At 41.1% G+C, this 21,741-nt stretch overlaps 1 protein-coding gene across 7 annotated transcripts in view; it reads left to right on the forward strand.

Annotated features, from left to right (window-relative positions):
• The window catches only part of sema6e (sema domain, transmembrane domain (TM), and cytoplasmic domain, (semaphorin) 6E), a 147,078-nt gene that overhangs the window by 99,627 nt on the left and 25,710 nt on the right, over nt 1-21,741 (forward strand). For all 7 annotated transcript variants that reach the window (XM_017473054.3, XM_017473044.3, XM_017473091.3 and 4 more), the window contains 11 exons: nt 607-697; nt 924-1,046; nt 1,173-1,261; nt 1,448-1,665; nt 2,692-2,823; nt 3,452-3,607; nt 3,984-4,157; nt 5,339-5,476; nt 9,769-9,846; nt 19,021-19,079; nt 20,769-20,819. In XM_017473054.3, the coding sequence (XP_017328543.1) occupies nt 607-697; nt 924-1,046; nt 1,173-1,261; nt 1,448-1,665; nt 2,692-2,823; nt 3,452-3,607; nt 3,984-4,157; nt 5,339-5,476; nt 9,769-9,846; nt 19,021-19,079; nt 20,769-20,819 (1,309 nt within the window). The remainder of the gene's footprint in view (nt 1-606; nt 698-923; nt 1,047-1,172; nt 1,262-1,447; nt 1,666-2,691; nt 2,824-3,451; nt 3,608-3,983; nt 4,158-5,338; nt 5,477-9,768; nt 9,847-19,020; nt 19,080-20,768; nt 20,820-21,741) is intronic.

Raw genomic sequence — 21,741 nt, forward strand, 5'->3', positions numbered from 1 at the left:
GAGATTTCCGAGAAGTTTTGGAGGAGATTTAAGTATGAAGGAGATTATTTGGCCAGTCAGAGGTGTATGTGCAAGGGTTGTTTGCTCGCAGCTGTAGGTGTGAGTCGAGCTAACAAGGCCAAGCAACTCATCTTGTTAGTCTCAACCGGAGACATCATACTGATAGCTGCAGCAGTGTGACTTTCACACTATAGGTCAACACACTTACTTGTTGCTTTTTCCCTGAGATGTGTACTTTATTGCTGAGAGAGAAAATGGCTGATATTTGGAGTAAAACTGTGTCTGTGCCCTGGGATTAGAGACTTTTATGTCTGCCAGGCCCCCATAGAGCCTCGCTGATGCTGCTGTGAGGAATATGAGTAAAAGTGGAAAGCAGTGGAACATAACAAAAGATAATACCGAAGTTTGATTTAAATCATGAAATACAAAAAAAGATATGCTCTGGAGCATGTGCTGAAGTTTGCGTTGTAAATTGAAAAGCACTGCAGTGAAATGGCTTCAGCAGAAACCCTGGATTAGAAATGATATGTATGCGTATGTGGTGTTTCATCGTATTATTATCTCTCTCTCTCTCTCTTGCGCGCTCTCTCTCTCTCTCTCTCTCAGATGGCCACTCTGGAGCAGGTTGGAGAGGAGGTGGTTGGTCAGGCGCGGTGTCCTTTTGAATCGCGCCAGTCCAACGTTGGCCTGTTCGCTGGTGAGTTGGCCGAGCCAAGACCATCAGGAGAGAAACATGATCTCACCTTTAATCTTGCCAATATTCTACTGACATTTCACAAAGTTCAGCTGCTGCTTCCATGATGCCAGCACACATACAGTCTCAGGAAGCATAAACTGCAGGCAGTGAAATCTCTGAAAGCTTGTATGTGTGATGAATATTAGATATAGTTGGCCTTTAAGGCTTCCGTGCTTTTCACCCACAGGTGGCGATTTTTACTCGGCAACAATGACCGATTTTTTAGCTAGTGATGCCGTGATCTACAGAAGTTTGGGGGAAAGTAGTCCAGTCCTGCGAACCGTGAAGTACGACTCTAAATGGCTGCGAGGTGAGAGTCCTGACAGACACAGCACTCTCTTCTTTCTTCCTGATGAAGTGGGAAGTCTTGGTGAAAACGTTTCTTGTTTAATGTTTGTGTATTCTTCTTTAATATATTCGTGTTCTGTTCTTTCAGAGCCTCATTTTCTTCATGCCATTGAGTACGGGAACTATGTGTACTTTTTCTTCAGTGAGATTGCAGTGGAGTACACTACTCTTGGCAAGGTGAGACCCACACAACTCAGCTTGATGACTCCACACTCGTACACACTGTGGGTAGCTGTGAATAATAGACAGAATTTGGCCCTGTGTGATTCAATAAGCTGCACACTGCATTATTTGCAGATACTCTTACACTTTATTTGGCTGACTTGACACTGACTGGCTATTCTACTCCCATTTTTTTTCTAGGTGGTGTTTTCCAGGGTGGGTCGGGTATGTAAGAATGATAATGGAGGTTCTCCAAGGGTCCTGGAGCGGTACTGGACATCATTTCTTAAAGCCCGGCTGAACTGTTCTGTTCCGGGAGATTCGTTCTTCTACTTTGATGTCCTGCAATCCTTGACAAATGTGATGCAGATTAACCACAGACCTGCTGTGCTGGGAGTTTTCACCACACAGGCCAACAGGTGCCAACACACTGAGCTCAGCTCTCCTCTGCTCTCCTATCCTCTCCTCTCCTCTGCTCCCCTCTCCTCTCCTCTCCTCTCCTCTCACCTCACATCCTCCCTCCTCTGCTCTCCTCTCCCATACTCTGCTCTCCTTTCCTCTCCCATCCTCTCCTCTCCTCTGCTCTCCTCTCCCACCCTCTCCTTAATTTAATTTAATAAGACGGGAAAAAATCAGCTTGTAACGATATGAAGAAACCATAAAATGCAGTGTCAGAAAACTTAAAGAAACTGCCTTACATACAGTATGACTGTTACAAACCATTGGCACTGGAGACTCCTTCCAAAAATGCTAAATAAATGTCCCCTCAAAGAAGGTTACACCATATCAACCTGTGTAATACCTGTGTAATTAAACATACCTATGTCATTTGTTACTTTCGGAGCATAAACATATTAAACATAAAAAAGCACGTTAATAGAAATTGTCTTGCAGCTGACTCTACTGTCAGAGCTGCTGTCATAGTGTGCTCTCATAATGAGTTTAGGAGACGGATACAAGTGCAGGTAAGGTTGTTTTAATGAGAATAACAATCCAGAGCGTAGTGCAAAGATCAAAAACATTAGACAGGCAAAGTCAGGCGATCGTGCAAACAGACTGGAATAGGTAAGGCAGAGAATCCGAGTCGAGAGCAAAACGGAATCAAAACCAGAGAGACTGTAATGGAGAACAGTTTACGGCTTGGTTTAGACAGAGACGATAGTAACTGAGCGTATAGTTCGCATCTGAACAAACGCACACAAGGGGTTTAAATAATACATGTAATCAAGGGGATAACACAAATAGCTGATTGCAACGATGACAAGTAAGGGAAACAACTAATGACGGGGCGGAGACAGTACATAAACCATAACAAAACACACGTGTCAAAAGTTAACCAAGCCATTGAACTGTGCTCCCATAGTTTAACATTTGTTTAGCAAGGTTAAGCACAGTCGTCTTTATTAGCCCTCTACTTCAAAAAAAAATCTTATTCTTTTCATCAGTATCACCGGCTCTGCTGTTTGTGCCTTCTATATGGATGACATCGAGCGAGTGTTTAGTGGCAAGTTTAAAGAACAGAAGACCAGCGAGTCGGCCTGGACCCCCGTACCTGATGAGCAAGTGCCCAAACCCAGGTATGTCTCATTGCAGTGGGTCATGGCACCATTTTCATCTTCTTCTCTTGCTATATCTTCATAAGAGTGATTACGAGTATAACAGATCAAAGCTATACACCAAAAAACAGTTCAGATGTTCATCACACTTGATTATCTTCTTTATTCTGACCGGAATTTAATGTTTAGACAAGACATTGAGAGTTTACTCACATTTTGAATGTTGCTCAGATTAGAATAGAAAAGAGCTGATTAGGATGAGTTGTTTATTTCAGACTTCAGGCAGAAGATTAGGGGCTGTATTTGATGTCTGAGGGGGGGATTGGATTTGACTGTGAGTCTTAGACTCTACAAACCGACTGGCCAGTCAGTTATGAACTGTAAATGGCACACACGTCCTCTGACTCATTAATGCTCAGTTTTTACGTAGGACTCGGAGTCTGTCTTGTCAGGCCAAATCTGCGATCTTGGCATGTTGGGTTGCCTTAGCTCCAGTTTCTCTGAAAGGAAACCAGCGGCTTTGATTTAATGACTGCTGAAAGAGACACTGGAATTTCAAATGCTTCTGTGCCTGTGTGTGTCAAAACATTTCTGCTGAAAGCATTGTAGCTAAATCTCAGTATCTGTTTGTGTGTTTGTGTGGCTCTAGGCCAGGTTCCTGTGCAGGAGATGGTTCTGCGGCAGTGTACAAGTCCTCCACCTCCTTCCCTGATGAGACACTCACCTTCATCAAGTCCTATCCACTCATGGACGAAGCCGTACCATCAGTGAACGGGCGTCCATGCTTCACGAGAACTACGAAAAGGTACATACGCATACAAAAATTCACAGCACAACTCATGTCGCAGCCAATAGGACAATTGACAGGTTGTTTGAGGAAGCTGTAGAACGCCTGCTGGGTATAACCACACTTTCTCCATCACATCTGTCCCTTACAATTTCTTTTCAAGCGATTTATTCCTTTCTGTCAGACTTTTTCTGCCTTCCTCTCTCACACTCTCTCTCTCTCTCACACACTCTGTTGCTCATTCTCACAATCACATCTGTCTCAGGCTCTCCTGAGACACACCATGTCTACACACTACTCAAGAGTAAACACAGACACCTGTGCTGTTTAATACCGTCGGCTGCACCGGCCGTTCTGCTGCATGTTTACTAATGAAGCCGTTTCCTATCTGTAGGTTCAAGTTGACCCAGATAGCCGTGGACACGGCCGCCGGACCTTACAAGAACCACACGGTTCTATTCCTGGGCTCGGAAAACGGGCACGTTCAGAAGATCCTCGCCAGCACGCACCCTAACTCCACCTACAGCAGCCAGCTCCTGGAGGACATCGATGTGTACAACCCAAACAAGTGAGCTTGCTCTCACTCTCTCTTTCCCTCCCTCTGGAGGAGTGAGGAAGTGTGCACTATGGGAGTACAGACTTAGTGAGTTCCACCACTGATTAATTTTGTTTGCGTCTCACAGGGCTACATCTTCTCCCTGGAAATGACATGAGCGGTTTACTTATTTGCTTTACTGGGTTTTTTATTCTCACTCTGACAGCTCCGTAGCGCACAGCAATTATTGCAGCACTGAGAAACACCCACGTGCCAGACCTGAAGTATTACACACACATTACAAAGAGCTTTGTTCCTGGTGCAGCCCCCCCTCAATCCACCCCCAATCCTCTCTCTCTCTCGCTCCCTCTCTTCTTCTGTATCTCTCACTTTCAAATCTGAGGAGTGATGGAGTGTACACTATGGGAGTAAAGACTCTGTGAGCTCCACCACTGATTAATTCTGTTTGTGTCTCACTGGGCCACAATGCCTCCAGAACCCACTAGACACATGGTGGTCTAGTACTCAGTTTACTGTCTGTATCTCTCCTCTACACACATACAAATTTCCTTACATTCATCTCTATACACCGAGGCATTTTATTAAGACGACAAGCACTGTCTTATAGTAAACAAGGCGGACTATAAAGCACTAGTTTTTTCCTCTTGGGTTTTTTTTTTTTCCTTCCCGGTGGTGTGGTCTGTGGCTGTACATTAGCTGTCTGATCATTTACAACATCCTGGGTGGCCTCATATAAAAGGCACTTCATGAGTGACTATTATTTACTATACCAGGCAAGAATTTAGCACACTATGTGCTGGTTTAATGTATAAGCTTGCACTTTCGTCATGATAAGCAAGTTAAACTATTTCTGTGTGGTTTTTCTTTTCCTTAACATGGCACAATTTCCAAACGAAAAAGGCCCAGCGTTTTTGCTTGATGACAGCTGGAGGTGAAGGGAGAGCAAGGGAAACATGACATGATATGATATTGACTTTAATTAATATTCTTTCTTTCGTGCTGATGCACACATTGTGATGTGCTGAAAGATCAGAGTAGTGGGCTGATGGAAGATGATCAAAAAACAACTTTGAATGAAATTGATTAATCATACACAATAATACTAGTAAGACTACCTATCAAGGTAAAAAAAAAAAAAAAGTCAGATTTGATTTCAGGTTGTTCTTATGAACACCCTTTTCACCCCTTGTTAGATGCAATGTACGTGGGGAAGACCGGAGGATTCTGGGACTGGAGCTGGATAAGGACCATCACGCCCTGTTTGTTGCCTTCTCTAGCTGTGTGGTACGCGTGCCTCTGAGCCGGTGTGCCGACTATGGAACCTGCAAGAAGTGAGTAAATATGATTGGTCAAAAGGCGTTGATTAATTTTCCATAGCAGTGGCTCTGACAGTAGTTCCGGTTGTACAGTAATTCAAATTATAGGTTAATATTAATGCGCTAGTTGTGGTACTTTATCATTGTATAGTAACGATTCATTTGTAGAGAATTGTGCAAGCAGAAGCTCTAGATAGATAATCTTAGGCTAATAATAAACAGATTCAAGAACATGTTGTTATTTCACAAAGAAAAACCATGTAATTGTTGATATGAATCGTTCTGTTAGGAGATGTTTATTTAACATTTATGGAAAGAGTCTTGAATGTCAGCACTTTGTAAGTTTTTCGCCATGGGATAGTGTTCCAGACAGAGGAGTTTGCAATTTCTGGTTTCTTGGTAAAATGACACGCTGAGTGTTTTTGTCTTATTAATTTCAGCACAGAGTTAAAAAAAAAAGGAAAGAAAGAAAGGCTGGTGAGGGAACAACTGTTTATGGCTGTTACAGCATAAGCAAAAACAAGAACTTGTCTGTCTCATGAATGGTCTACATCATTAAATGTCATTAAATACACTGTTTAAAAGCATTGGTGTTGATTAATAATTACATTTTAATTAAATCACTGAATAATTCAAATGTGTAATGTGTAAATCTTTGGGAAATCTCTTTTGGTATAAAAGGTATAACACCATTTGGAAGGTGTTTTTAAAGGAAAATAATCCACTTTGGGGTGGTAGGAGCACTCTGTGTCTAAGCAAACTGTGATAGATTATTGCACTATAAGAGCATCATGTTCCTTTCCTAATTTACCTCGCACCTCTTCCGAATATTTCTTTTTCACTGATACTTTCTATAGTCCTGAAGTTGCCGTAGTTATACAGTGAGGGGAAAAAAGTATTTGATCCCCTGCTGATTTTGTACGTTTGCCCACTGACAAAGAAATGATCAGTCTATAATTTTAATGGTAGATTTATTTGAACAGTGAGAGACAGAATAACAACAAGAAAATCCAGAAAAACGCACGTCAAAAATGTTATAAATTGCATTTTAATGAAATAAGTATTTGACCCCCTCTCAATCAGAAAGATTTCTGGCTCCCAGGTGTCTTTTATACAGGTAACGAGCTGAGATTAGGAGCACACTCTTAAAGGGAGTGCTCCTAATCTCAGCTTGTTACTTGTATAAAAGACACCTGTCCACAGAAGCAATCAATCAATCAGATTCCAAACTCTCCACCATGGCCAAGACCAAAGAGCTGTCCAGGGAGGTCAGGGACAAGATTGTAGACCTACACAAGTCTGGAATGGGCTACAAGACCATTGCCAAGCAGCTTGGTGAGAAGGTGACAACAGTTGGTGCGATTATTCGCAAATGGAAGAAACACAAATGAACTGTCAATCTCCCTCGGCCTGGGGCTCCATGCAAGATCTCACCTCGTGGAGTTGCAATGATCATGAGAACAGTGAGGAATCAGCCCAGAACTACACCGGAGGATCTTGTCAATGATCTCAAGGCAGCTGGGACCATAGTCACCAAGAAAACAACTGGTAACACACTATGCCGTGAAGGACTGAAATCCTGCAGCGCCCGCAAGGTCCCCCTGCTCAAGAAAGCACATATACATGCCCGTCTGAAGTTTGCCAATGAACATCTGAATGATTCAGAGGACAACTGGGTGAAAGTGTTGAGGTCAGATGAGACCAAAATGGAGCTCTTTGGCATCAACTCAACTCGCCGTGTTTGGAAGAGGAGGAATGCTGCCTATGACCCCAAGAAAACCATCCCCACCGTCAAACATGGAGGTGGAAACATTATGCTTTGGGGGTGTTTTTCTGCTAAGGGGACAGGACAACTTCACCGCATCAAAGGGACGATGGACTGGGCCATGTACCGTCAAATCTTGGGTGAAAACCTCCTTCCCTCAGCCAGGGCATTGAAAATGGGTCGTGGATGGGTATTCCAGAATGACAATGACCCAAAACACACGGCCAAGGCAACAAAGGAGTGGCTCAAGAAGAAGCACATTAAGGTCCTGGAGTGGCCTAGCCAGTCTCCAAACCTTAATCCCATAGAAAATCTGTGGAGGGAGCTGAAGGTTCGAGTTGCCAAACGTCAGCCTCAAAACCTTAATGATTTGGAGAAGATCTGCAAAGAGGAGTGGGACAAAATCCCTCCTGAGATGTGTGCAAACCTGGTGGCCAACTACAAGAAACGTCTGACCTCTGTGATTGCCAACAAGGGTTTTTCCACTAAGTACTAAGTCATGTTTTGCAGAGGGGTCAAATACTTATTTCCCTCATTAAAATGCAATTTATAACATTTTTGCCATTTTGAATTATATAAAAGACACCTGGGAGCCAGAAATCTTTCTGATTGAGAGGGGGTCAAATACTTATTTCATTAAAATGCAATTTATAACATTTTTGACGTGCGTTTTTCTGGATTTTCTTGTTGTTATTCTGTCTCTCACTGTTCAAATAAATCTACCATTAATATTATAGACTGATCATTTCTTTGTCAGTGGGCAAACGTACAAAATCAGCAGGGGATCAAATACTTTTTTCCCTCACTGTACTGATGGATTGTCTGGGCCAGAGATAAATTAGTGAAAAGTTGTGGTATGTTGTATGAGTGGTGAGGATCACGTCAATCAGTACCTCTAAAAGACTACTAAAACTTTTATAGATGTGTATTTACTATTACAGATGCTTTTTCGCCTGAGGACAGGAAAAACCGAGGATGAGAGTTCTGCACTTTTGCAGAGACAAGCATTTAAACACAGATAAGCGAGGTCATGTGTAGGAGAGCAGGAGAGCACTGCAGCCGTCCCTGTGCTGTGTTCCGAGTAACCGTTGGAAATGAGGACGTGTTCCCTCCACAGCATGATAAACGTCCCTCTGCACAGCGACGCCACCAGCCAAACTGCACACACTCAAATAGGAACCATCTGATTGGCTCAAAGCCAGTAACAACCAGACCAGAGAAGATTTTTTCCCCCCCCTTCTTCTTCTTCTCCCTCTGTAAACAGTGAACAAGAAAGCTGATAGGCTCTGTTTCACTTCATAGTGATCCCCAAATCCTATCATGGGATTTGACCAAGAAGAGGGCGCACCTTGGCTGGGATTATGGGCCGGTAATCACTGCTGCCTCCCATTCCTCATTTCAGCCTTTTCACACAAATGCTTTGCTTTATAGAGAAGGTGTGCTCTAAACTGCAGGTCTTAGTCACTAGTTCACACCGGAGAAAGCAGAGAAGAGTAGAGACCATTTCACATAGGGCATTGTGTGAGGGGTTGAAAGAATCCCTAGTTATTTATTTTAAGTGCTTATATGATGGAGCTTTATTCCATTTTTAGCACTGAAATTATTACTAGCTGAATGTGAAATGGAAATAACAGCATTAACGTACGCATGCAGTGGAGAGAACCGTGATATAATTCAGCTCCAAGTACAAACATCTATCCTAAATTTTTCAAAGGATGATTAGTTTTACTGGAATTTTGTTAGTAGTGTTTATCTCCATTTGAAGGTAATAGGACCTAAGTGTTAGGATAGGGCACCAAATTGCTAGAAAGTTGAGAACAATAAACAGCTGAGCTTCGAGAAACAGAAGGCACAGCAGATACAAGAGCAGCTATCGATCAGAGGAACAGAAGAAAGCTTTGTGTTAGTATAGTTTGTTTTTCTAGACTCCTTCATTTTGTTACTCTCTGTCACTCAGGCTCCCACTCAATCACTTTCTCCCAAACCACACACTGCAGAATATCCACACATATTATTTTCCTTTTCTTCTCTCTCTCTCTCTCTCTCTCTCTCTCTCTCTCTCTCTCTCTCTCTCTCTCTCTCTCTGGCGGCTTTATGAGCTCTGCCATGTCACAGAGTCTCAGCTGGGTTCTGGCAGCCATAGCACACCTGTCAATCACACACACATGTGTGCACACACACTCATGCACTCACATCTGGCTCTCAGGCAGTTCCTCTGACAGTCCCTCCATCTCTTTCTCTTGATGCCTCTTTCCCTTTGTCCTCTCTCTCTCTCTCTCTCTCTCTCTCTCTCGCTCTCTCGTTCTCTCTCTCACAGCCCTGCTTTATTTGGCTTATGCTGTGACTGGCTATCCTCTCATGTCACACACAGCCTCGGTCTATTAGTTTGGGCCTTTGTGAAGCATGAAAATTTGGGGTGAGAAATACAGACCCTTTTCAGCCCATCTGCTGTGAATTAACGGTTTGTGTGTGTGTGTGTGTGTGTGTGTGTGTGTGTGTGTGTGTGTGTGTGTGTGTGTGTGTGTGTGTGTGTGTATTTTAGGAGCTGTTTGTCCTCACGAGACCCTTACTGTATCTGGCTGAAGACGGGGAGTTGTGCCACTGTGGCGCCGGGACTAAAGTGAGTTACAGAATACAGCATCCTGCTGTTAGCCTCTTTATTCTAACCAAGTTATAACAAATTAAAAGATTATAGTAAGCTGCTGTACATGGGTCCAATACAAAACAGATTTGAAGTGGAACAGCAGTATTTAATGTTCAAATTAAACAGGGATATAAACAGAGATGGAAGTGATAAATGGGAAGTAAGCTGAATAGAATTTTCAAAGGAATTAATGAAGGTTTGGATATTTAATGTGTCTGGTTTTCTACTTGGAATGTTTTACGAAAGAGAAATTTCTCCTAGGGTTCCTGTAAGGTAGAACTCTGTCGGTCTCTTGTAGGGTTCTAGCTACAGTCTTATTCCAGATCTTTGGGGCTTTTTTTTTTTTTTTTTGGTCCGTCAGACTTTTTTTATTTGATTTGCAAAGTGTAGAATTAAATGTTAAATGGTAATATACAGTGGTGCTTGAAAGTTTGGGAACCCTTTAGAATTTTCTATATATCTGCATAAATATGACCTAAAACAACATCAGATTTTGAGAAGTCCTCAAAGTAGTTAAACAGAACCCTATCAAACAAATGAGACAAAAATATTATACTTGCTCACTTATTTAGGAACATTATCCAATATTTCCACTTATTGAGGAAAATTATCCAATATTACTTATCTGTGAGTGGCAAAAGAATGTGAACCTTTTGCTTTCGGTATCTGGTGTGACCCCCTTGTGCTTTCAAGCCCCACTATAAATGTCCTTACTCTGCAATGGGTTTGCACCCCAACTGGTCCCCTGTGCATTGTGCCCCAAGTCCCCTGGGATAGGCTCCAGGCTCCCCTGTGTAGGATAAGCAGTACAGAAAATGGCTGAATGTCCTTACTTATAAGAAAAAACGATTGAATGAAAATATTTGGCTGTTTCATGTAATTTTATTGGGTCTTTTAATTTTTGTTTTTTAAATAAAGTTGGACAAAATATCATTATAACACATAATTGGCAGAAATATGAGCCATACGTTTTGGAAAGATTTGTAATGATGTTTTAAATATGTATCACATTTTCTTATAATGGAACGTGATTTATTGTTGAATTAATTGAAACGTATAAAGGTTTATGTGTTACTCAGTGGGGGTTATTTTGCTTGTGTGTTATTGATGCCTTAATGGAAAAGTGCTGCGCTGTGTTTTCATTCAGTGCTCTGCTGCATGCTCCCTCAGCTTTTAATTCATGTAAACTAAAAAATAATGTGCTTCATTGAATCAATATTAATTAAATACCAACATCTTGCGCAATTTTGGTCTCCTGCTCGGAGCTTGTCAAAACGTTGTGAAGCCAAGGCGTACAGCCATCCATCTTGTTTGGAGACAAGCATGCCTCCCAGTAGCAGGCTGAAGGAAATGAAAGGATGTGAGGCATGCCTGCACCTATGCAGAGTTATCGATCACACCCAGCCTGATGTCATTTATTTGTGCACACAGGACCAAACCTGTACAACACAAGCTTCTATTGACCAGGCATAACTTTCATCCAGGGGAGGAGGGAGAAGACTCAATCAATCTCACACTTTGTCCGTATGCACAGAATCGAAAGTAATATTCAGCTCTATGGCTTTCAGCCACTATGCCTGTATATGCCAAGCCAGCACCTTAGATAGTGAAACAGAAAGCGAGAGAAAGAGATAGCGTGAGAGAGAGAAAACTGTTAGAGCTGTTAGCTCTACCACCCAGCAGGCCTTTAGCACCTTTGTCCCGCTGAAACATGGCTGCTACTCTAAATCACTGCGAGTGCTTATTTTCTCATCACAAATTTGGCTGTAAATTGCGGTGCGGAGTTAGTCACGGCATGTTGCAGACTTGGGTATGCTATCCAAATGTGAGCATTGATCTCTATAAATAGTGCTGCAGAGTTATTGCATCTACTCTAGGTCACATGACTATCTGTGTGTGATATTTACTGTAGGCTCCACTTGCCTGCTGCTAATGAAATGTGTGGAATATATTAACGGAAGTTCCATAAAGTCCCTGGCATGCGAGCTAACAACAATTTATTGACCTTTGTGTTTGGAAAAAATCGGGGCACAGTGTCAGTGAGAGAGAGGGAGAGAGTTTTCAATAGTTTGTTTCTATCAAAGGTAATGTAAAAACACGACCCTGATATTATGCCATGAATAATTAATTCACACTAAGCTGCTTGTCTGTTGTGAGGAATGGGCCAGGTTTGGGTTTCAGCTTGAACTCATCTTAGCCTTCTTCAAAAGTACCTTTGATGCCGACCAAAGCTTACCTGTGCACCTCTGCTGTGCGGCGTAATCTATATTGTGTCACGGCTAAGATAAGTGATAGAGCTTGTGATTAAACTGAAACCTGGCCGTGACAGTTGGTGAGCACAGTGTGGCTGGACTTGAGCGATTCCAGACTGAGGCCTCCAGACGTCCAGGCAAGTCATTCATCAGGGTTAGCAGGACCGTGTCCTCTGTACATTAATGATGTGCTGCTTCCTCGCTGACACAACATGGTTATTTATGCTCCCAGTGAAAAGCCTGCACAGCTTTGTCCAATCATTTCCAGCACTGGTCATTACAGGGGGAGTGAAAATAGTTCACCCTCACCCCTTTTCACCTGCTGACTTCTGGGTAATTTATGTCCTTGGCAGGTCAAGCTGCGGTTTAGTAGTGTAGTTCCTCAGAGGAGAAATCTGAAGAAAGTTCCCTGCTAGAAGTCTTTGGTTAGTTAAAAAGTGATTCCCTGTTTAAAAAAAAAAAAATGTTAAGCTAATTTGAGTCAAGTGTAATTGCGAAGTCTTTAATACACACCGCTGGTGTTAATTTATCACAAGGTAAGCGTGCTGATCATCCGTACGCTTACTGTTTTATTGGTAGATATTGCACAATATCTATCTAATAGCAATTACTGTAGCTATGATAGTAATGAGGTTTCTGCTGTAGTGTAGGCAGGGTGTGGAGCATTACAGCTCATCAGCACTGAAGCTCAAACCACAGCTCTGAAGTCAATGTGCTGTCTGAGTAATGATCTTTTGATTTCCCGGTTTTCTGTACAGTATTATTTATAGAGGTGTTGTTTGCGGAACCGCAACTTTCCCAAACTAGAACAAACTCTTTGGAGATCTGCTCAAGATAGCAGCTTACACAGCTAACTTTATGGGGGGGTTGTGTCTTTTTGAAAACCTTTGGCCCCCACTCATCAGCGTTACTCAGGCTCACGACATACGAGACTGAGGAAAAAGTATCTTCCCCCCACATGTAGACAGATCCACTTCTCTAAGCACAACATATTAAACTCTTCAGTACTCTAAGGTTTGTGAATGTGTGATTCCCCATGCTGTATGTCTACAACTTCTTTGTAAACCTCCTAGCAGAGGCAATCAGGTCTTGGGCTATAATGCCAGCAGAATAAATGATGCCATTAATCTTCACAAGTGCCCCTGAACCAGAAGCCACAAACTAGCTCTAAAGCATCCACTGATCCACCTGCATGTATCACAGTGGGTATCAGGTGCTCTTCCTTGTAGTTCCCCCACCAAACATGCTGATGGTGTGCAAAAAGTTTGCTTTGCATGATGCTAATAGTACCATTAAAGATGTTGGGTTCAGGTGCTGAAGTTTGTGAGGTGCTCTCGGTATTCTTTTTTGCAGTGCTTCTAATCGGCTTGTTGTTATGACAGTGGAGTTTAACAGTTTATTTTGAAACTTGACAACCGCAATAATCAGTTAAACTGCGCACTTCTCAAACTGTGATTTTTGGAGTCTTTTTCTCAGTGTACTCAACTGTCTATTTCAAAGCACATTTCTGTAACTGTTTTAGACACATGATGCTTTTTTGTTATGGCCCTACTTTGCATAATGGTATTTTTGAGTGCTTATGCATTTTCAGATCCATTACCTGAGTTGTGAAGGTCAATAACCATCTGTTCCTTTAGTGTTGAAAGTTTTGTGTTGAAAGGTTTCTGTCACAGTAATGAATGACAAAGAGATTTTACATGTGTGTAATATCGTATTTATACCCCAGAGAAACAGAACATGGAAACATCAATGCTCATTCCCTGTTTGTTTTTCAGAAGAATCAGCAGGAGTGTGTGTGTGTGTGTGTGTGTGTGGCATACTTGCACTGAATCCATACTTCTGTTCTGCTATTATGCATACACTTTGTAGCTGACAGGCTGCCGCACATTATGAGGGAGTGCCATATCATATCTCTCTGTTTCTGTCCCTCGCTCTCTGAGGTTAATGGAAATAGGGGATGTAAATTGTGTCGAGGGAAGAGGGCAGACAGATTGAATATTGAGGACATGAGTTCTTTGTGTCAGCTGAAACAGAGTGTTGCTGCTATATAACCTGATGCACTATTATTTTATTTCCCTTTTCTAATCTGCGTAGCTTGTCCTTGTTTGAAAGGAAACCGTGCAGTGGTTTATCAAGTCTGTGCTCCTCCAGTAGACACGCTGGAATTTAACTGCTACTGGGGCTAGGCACTATGATGATATAATATAGCTACTGTGATATGTGAGTTTTTCTATCACATTAAAGGACTCTTTCCTGTACCTGCTTGAGGCATAATTCACAGCATTTGACAGACCAGCCTCCTAAATCCAGTTGAAGCTTTTATAGATTCTAACAGACACTATATGGAAACCTGCTGTAACAGCTGTGGGGATTTGCCCATTCTGCCACAAGAGCATTAGTGAGGTCAGGCACTGATGCTGGGTGAAGGAGACCTGGCATGCAGTCGGCATTCCAATTCACCCCAAAGGTGTTCAGTGGGGTTGATGTCAGAGATCTGTGCAGGCCACTCGAGTTCTTCTACTCCAACCTTGGCGCTCCATGTCATTATGGACCTCGATTTTGTGCACAGTGCCATTGTCATGTTTGGGATCCCTTTTCCAGTGAAGTCAAATGTTTCCACTGAAGGGAAATTACACATTCTAGACAATTTGTGTGGTTCAAACTTTGTGACAACAGTTTGGGGAAGACCCACATATGGGTGTGAACGTACGGTGTCCACATACTTTTGGCCATATAGTGTAACGACTTTTATACTGCATAGTACCACACTTGATTATGTTCTTAATGGTTTTTTCAGAATTTCTTTTATTTTGCATGCTTCTCAAGAGCCTTCCTAAAGCATCTTTTCTGGCTAGAGCTGGTTGATATGACAATATAATATCAATATTGTGATAAATTATGCCGTGATATACATTTCTGTGATTATTATTGGCATTGTGATTTATTTTAATTGATAAAAATAACAATTTTTATTATGTAATTATGTATTTTAAAATTACATAACTTTACAAAGCAGTTACATAATCTGGTCATATCACTCACCTCACTTCCTGGCTAACTTTGTTTGCTTTTTATGATTAAACACCTTTAACCCATCTAGCACTAATGCATGTGACAATGTTTTTAAAATGTTGTCTCTAGCAATATTATGGCTCTCCTCCTATTCCAGGTAAGGTAACATGTGGAGGGTTTGGTGAGTTTGCTGGTTCTGGGCAGCTGTGGTCTTGCCCCGACTTTTTTACATGCTTTCATACTTTTCATGCATGACCTAATGCAGCTGATCAGAAGTGGCCCTAGAAAAGTGAATATCTTCTATCTTCTGTAATGGAGAATGTGGCATGATGATGAGGTATGATGTGCAGTACTCATCGTCCTCAGAAACGTTGCAGCTATAGAGCTGTCAGGAAAAGCATTGAAGCCTATTTTAGGATTTTCAGCATACTTCTAAGCTTGAGTGCACTGTGAAACATAGGCTTAGGACATGAGAAAATGACATTAATCATGTGGACAGTTTGAAATTAACTATTGAGTGGTCTCACAGGGCCAGACATGATCTCTATAAAAATGACATCTTAGCAAGGGAAAATATCTTGAATATAGTGAACTTTATCTGGGAGTTCCTAGCATAAGATTATATCAAACCAAATATAAGATTATTAAATGTTTTTTGGGTTGTTGTTTTTTTTTTTTTTTTTTAGATATTTGTATCTACTTCAAGTTATTCTGAGTTTGCCTGTTCTCCCTGTGCTTTGATGGTTTCTTCTGGGTACTCTGGTTTCCTCCCCCAGTCCAAAGACATGCATTGTAGGCTGATTGGCATTTCCAAATTGTCCGTAGATTGTGTGTGTGTGTGTGTGTGTGTGTGTGTGTGTGTGTGTGTACGATTGTGACCTGTGTTGGGTTGTCCCCCTTCTTGTGCTCCACGTTCCCTGAGATAGGCTCCAGACTCCCCGTGACCCTGTGTGGGTAGAATAAGCGGTATGGAGAATTGATGGATGAATATATTAGCAAAATATGACTATATTCAAGGTATTTCCACTTGCTAAGTTGTCATTTTTGCACACATAGCACAGCTCATGGAAATCAAAAATCCAGTCTCTCCAAATATTAGAATAAAGAATTTATTATACAGAAATGTCGACCTGAGAAGAGCGCTAATCAGCTAAATAACTCAAAACACCTGTAAAGGTTTCCTGAGCCTTTAATCTCTGTATGGTTCAGTACACACAGCCACAAACATGAGGAAAAGGAAGGTAAATTTTGCATTTCATTTGGAAATCAAGGTCCCAAAGTTGCTTGACATCCACTGTGAAGTTTCCACAGTCAGTGATGATTTTGGGGGCCATGTCACCTGCTGGTGTTGGTCCACTGTGTTTCCTCAAGTTGAGAGTCAGAGGCAGTATGGGTAATATGATCAGGTGTCCACAAACTTTTGGCAGAACATTATGTTTTGCCACACATAAATGGGCCAGTGAAACATTCATTTTAAATGCTTGACTAACAGTGTTATACCCTCAGACTAATGGGAAATTGAGATGAAGTTTAGAGGGGAATCCACTGTGTAAAGCATTGTTTAAAATATTACGGCAGTAATTTATATATTTTGGGGGGAAATAATTCTTATTTGAAATAGTTGCAATGAGAATGATTTTTCTTAGAGCAAATATACATAGTTTTCCTATTGTTTAAGAGAAAATGTTGTATGATGTAATTGTATGCAGTCATTTTTTCTCATTTTTATGACTGATTCCAATTAGTCTGGCATGTATTCTCATTAGACATCTCACTAGAGGCCTCACAAGCCTCTACAGCCCAAATCAACCCTAATTGTTCGAAGTGATAAAATGAGGGGACAGCTTAAATGCCGGTGAGAATTTGTGAAACCGCAAAACACCAAATAAAAGAAAATTGGAGCATTTGTATCAGTTCCACCATCAAATCAATATGATTAGTATCAGCACTCTTTATCCGCAACCAGAGTGAGTGTTCGTCCTGAGGCACTATGCATTCATTTTAGAAGGACCTGAAATCCATGAACACTGATCTACTTTTTGACCACTTGTCCACTAATATCAATAGAATAATGTTCTACTCAATCAGGTAACACTGTGCAAGGGCCAGAATTAGAAGGCCTAAAGTTTCAAAATTGCACTATTCAAGGTTGACAGGTTTCAAAAACTGCATAATGCCACTAACCACCGGCTGTCTGTAAGCATTGCAAGAAAAAGGCTTTCCTGAGAGCATCATTCAAATGACAGCGCATGAACTTCAAGTGTCATTAGAACTCAAACTGGCATCATGTGGTCAGATGAGATCAAATGAAACCTTTTGGTCATGCACACCAGCAACATAATGCTTAGCATCAAATGTGGACTGCATACAAGAAAAAGCACCTAATATCCACTGTAAAACATGGATTGATCGTGCTTTGGGCCATTTTGCACCTGGTGGTTTAGGGGCTCTGGAGCAATGGTTAAAGTGGTTAAAGGCTCTGGGTTACTGATCAGAAGGTCAGGAGTTCAAGCCCCAGACACTGGCAAGCTACCACTGTTGGGCCCTTGGGCAAGGCCCTCAACTGCATAATTGTATAAATGAGATAAATGTAAGTCGCTCTGGATAAGGGCGTCTGCCAAATGCCGTAAAATGTAAATGTAAATAACATGATATTTCATCCCAAAACGTGGTTGCCTCTTGTAATAGGTTCAGGCTTGGCCAAACATCACTGTTTTGCAATAACCATTTCAGTTTCTGAAGTTGAACTGTACTGAAAATGTCTGGTCTGAATTGAAGAGAGAATTCTACATATACACAAAGCTAAGATTATTAAGGGGTTTCAAATGTTTTGCATGGAGGTGTGAACCAAAATCCCTCCACGAGTGTCTCCAACCTTGTTAGACATTGTTAGACATAGAGGTTATTCTGTCCAGAGTAGCTATCATAAAATATGAATTGTAAGGGTGATAAGTTTCAAAACAGTGTTTTTGTACAAAATTGCACCTCTTAAAAAAAAATTAGGGAAACCGTGTTCAAATAACACTCCGTAATGTCCTTGTAGGTTTGAGCTCGAAATATTATTTATTGCATAAGTATATTGTTTATGTACTGATTATATTTTTGCTCATTTTCATGAAGGGTGTCATTCATTCTCAAGGGCATTGTATGTCATTATGTATGCGTGCATGTGAATGCGCCCATGTAAAACCTCCATGGATTGTGAATTTTGCCTTGTGCAGTTAATAATGATCAGACTCGTGTTTGAATACTTTCCGTCCAATTAGCATGCTCGCTACATCACAAGCAAACAGAAATTAGAGCTATGCCGCGTGGAACAGATTTTTCATTGTGTGCTCCGTGAAGCTCAGTAAGAACCCATTTCAGATGTTCTTGTTGAGTGTTTCGATACAGCACAGGTGTTCTCGCAGCCTGACAAATGCACCATGACTAGGTTGGAAATAATTGCTGCTAATTGCAATTAATAATTGCAGTCACAATACCGTACTAAATAATTGCAGTTGTAATCTCTGTAATAGTCTCGCAGCTCCAGGGAGCATGTGCACTCTTTCAAACGTTCCTTGATTTTTTGAGTGTTTCATTTTGTTTCGTTTCATAATTCCTGCCACCATGTGAATAAGGTGGCTTCTGCAGCATAAAAGATGAAGGCATGTATCCATTACTTGTCTGCCATTCATTTGCCCAACTGCCTCTACCAAAAGAGTTGACCTTGAAAAGACAGCAAACAAATTGCATTTCCCTTTTAGTGCTATTCAAGCTCCGACAGATAGACAACAGGTCTGTTGTCCTGTACTTGACAGCCCAGGCAATTAAGGGAGCGGAGGAAGAAAAGGATGATGCAGGTAATAATTCTGTCCTTTTCTTCTGTTTGTTTTTCTTTTTTCAGATCAGGGTTTGAGCAGGATGTGGAGACTGGCTACTCGCAGTATCCAGACAGCTGTCACGGTGAGCACAAAACCCTGTGTCCAGTGTCCTACTATATAGCCTTTGTACACATTTAGCTTAAAATAATTTAGTCCCTTCAGACCTCATATTTGACATTTGTGAAGACCTATATGGCTATATTACATTTCAAGTGTGCACAGTAATGTGTCCCTGACATCTAAAAACGCTTGGTCACCAATGTTGCCAGGTTCATACTTTTCAAGTGGAATCAAGCTACTTTTAAATTGTCCAGCCGTGCAGTTGATGCATAATGTAACAAGATGATTTATTTTATTTGTTTAATCCAGGGCTTGGGAATTTTTCTAAATTAAATTCAGTAAATCACTATATTAAAATATGCGTACCAGCTGTCCTCTCATATGCATGCTTCTTCTTACTGTTCTCAGCATAAGCATCACTCTTTACTATATAAACACTATTTAACCCATTTGTGTCTGGGAATTGGTCTATTCATTATCAAAGCTCTTCTTTATTTATCGTTATTGGTGACAATGCTACACGATTTTAGCATCTTGGTAAAATAACTATTTTAGGAAATACCTTTTTTTAAATGTTGCTAGTTTAAAGAATATCGTATGATGTTATTATTAAATATTCTAGTACATTTTGCAATGATGTATTGATGATGCTTTAAAAGACTAAATCTGACTAAATTAGCTTGAAACTGCTCCATGGTTATTATATATTAAATTTTATACCATGGTCTGTCTGAATACTCGCTTCTGATTGGCTGGAAGGTGTGCCTTAAAACCGTATAAACCACAGGTAGTTCCGGTCAGTTTCATCACCGTTCTAAATGAATGTGCTGCCAGTAAACAACTGTAACTATAGTAACATTCAGTTACACTCATAGCTTCGTTATTAGTAGATACGTGGCACAGATGCAGGTAATTCACACACACACACAATCTCTCTCTTTCTCCCCCTCTCTCCCTCTCTCTCACTCTCTTATCCCTTACACCATGTATCATGTAATACACAATGTCACTGTTATTATATTTGATATTTGACCGTATATTATGGTTTATAGCCCTGTACACTGTAAAGATAGTTAGAGCTATTGTGAGGGACTGATTTAGTTTTTTTGTTGTTGTTTTTATCCTTGACAGCACATACCCATGCTCTCGCTATATGCACTTGTGTAAGCAACTAACATTTTATTTTGATTATTACTTCCCTGCCTATTTATTTTTGACTGTTGAAATCACTTGAAACATGATTAGGTGAGCAATAACTGCATACAATGCCACACAGTTAGATGACAATATAAATATAGCTTTTATCAACCAGTCTGCGCACCTGAGGATTTCATTAGTAATAACAGGGAAAGGGATAACATCCGGCAAATAAGTATAAACAGATTGTTTTGTTTGAGGTTGGCTACTTTTGGGCCTAGTTTTGCAGTGGTGTAGGGTTGCTTTGGACATATTTGGCCATCCTGTTACTAAATAAACACAGTCACTAGTGGTCACTGGAGACGCATTCCAGACACATGAAAATTCCTGATGTAAACAGCTATCCATCACAGCTGTCCACTTGTGATTGGACCATCTGAGGCAGATGCTAATAATAAGTCTGAACAGGCTAAACAGACCCAAGCACACAACACAAATATTCCAGAAATGTAGCTGAGTTTAAAGAAGATTAAATAACTTGTTCAATGTTTTTATTTTTCTTCCCTAATCGTAGATGTCTTGGCAACCACACGAAAGCAGAACCCTGCACTGGATTCAGCATATGGTCAGTTTACTTCCCTCTTTGTTTTAGATCACACAAGCCATGTCTCCATTCAGCACTTACATACTATACTGTATACTCCTCATTCTATTCATTATGCTGTTAGCTTTTTACTCCTCACTCTTTCAAACATGTACATGCATTTCAGTTCCATTGGTTTGTTTAAAAGGCACCAGGTTCCTTCTTTTATTTACATAATGTCTAAATATTGCTTGTGCATTTCTTATTTTGTTTGGCGACACCCCAAGGTTGACTGCATAAATAGTAGATGTCTTACCATGTATTGGTTTGATATGAGAGTAAGTCAATTTACCCCACTCTCACCTCTGAAATTACCTCACAACTCGCTTTTAGCTATGCTCTCACACGCTGTTATTGATGCCATCATTGCAGATCATTATATACAAACACAGAAATGGGCATCAGGGAGCTTAATGCCTATAGAATCAGGCTGAGTCCCATTGCTGTAGTTCATCTGGAACATATACACATGCTGATTTTTCAACGTGAGCAGTGAATACAATCCGTGCGTGGCGTGTCATCATGGGTGTGGGAAAGAGTGCCCTGAACATTAATCAGCTAACAGTATTTGACACCGTTGTTATTGTTTTTTTGTGTGTGTGTGTGTGTGAATGCTGCAGCATGTGTCAGCTGAGTTTTTCAGTGCAGACACATTGGCAGGTGGGTCATGGCCTCAGAGTTATTGTCCTGAAGCACATCAACAGTACATTCTGACAGACGGACAGCACTGCTGCTGTCTCCCGACGTAACTCCATTCAGCTCAACATACCACACACGCATACCCACACGCACACACAATCGAGTCTCTTATTCTGTTGGACAGCTGAGAATTACTTACCATATCGGCCCCAGCGCTCACATTCTGCACAAAAAAGCTATTCTGCATTCATGAAGCTTGTTGCAG

This window comes from Ictalurus punctatus, chromosome 1 (genome assembly GCF_001660625.3).
Source record: "Ictalurus punctatus breed USDA103 chromosome 1, Coco_2.0, whole genome shotgun sequence".
In the NCBI taxonomy this organism is placed as follows: Eukaryota; Metazoa; Chordata; class Actinopteri; order Siluriformes; family Ictaluridae; genus Ictalurus; species Ictalurus punctatus.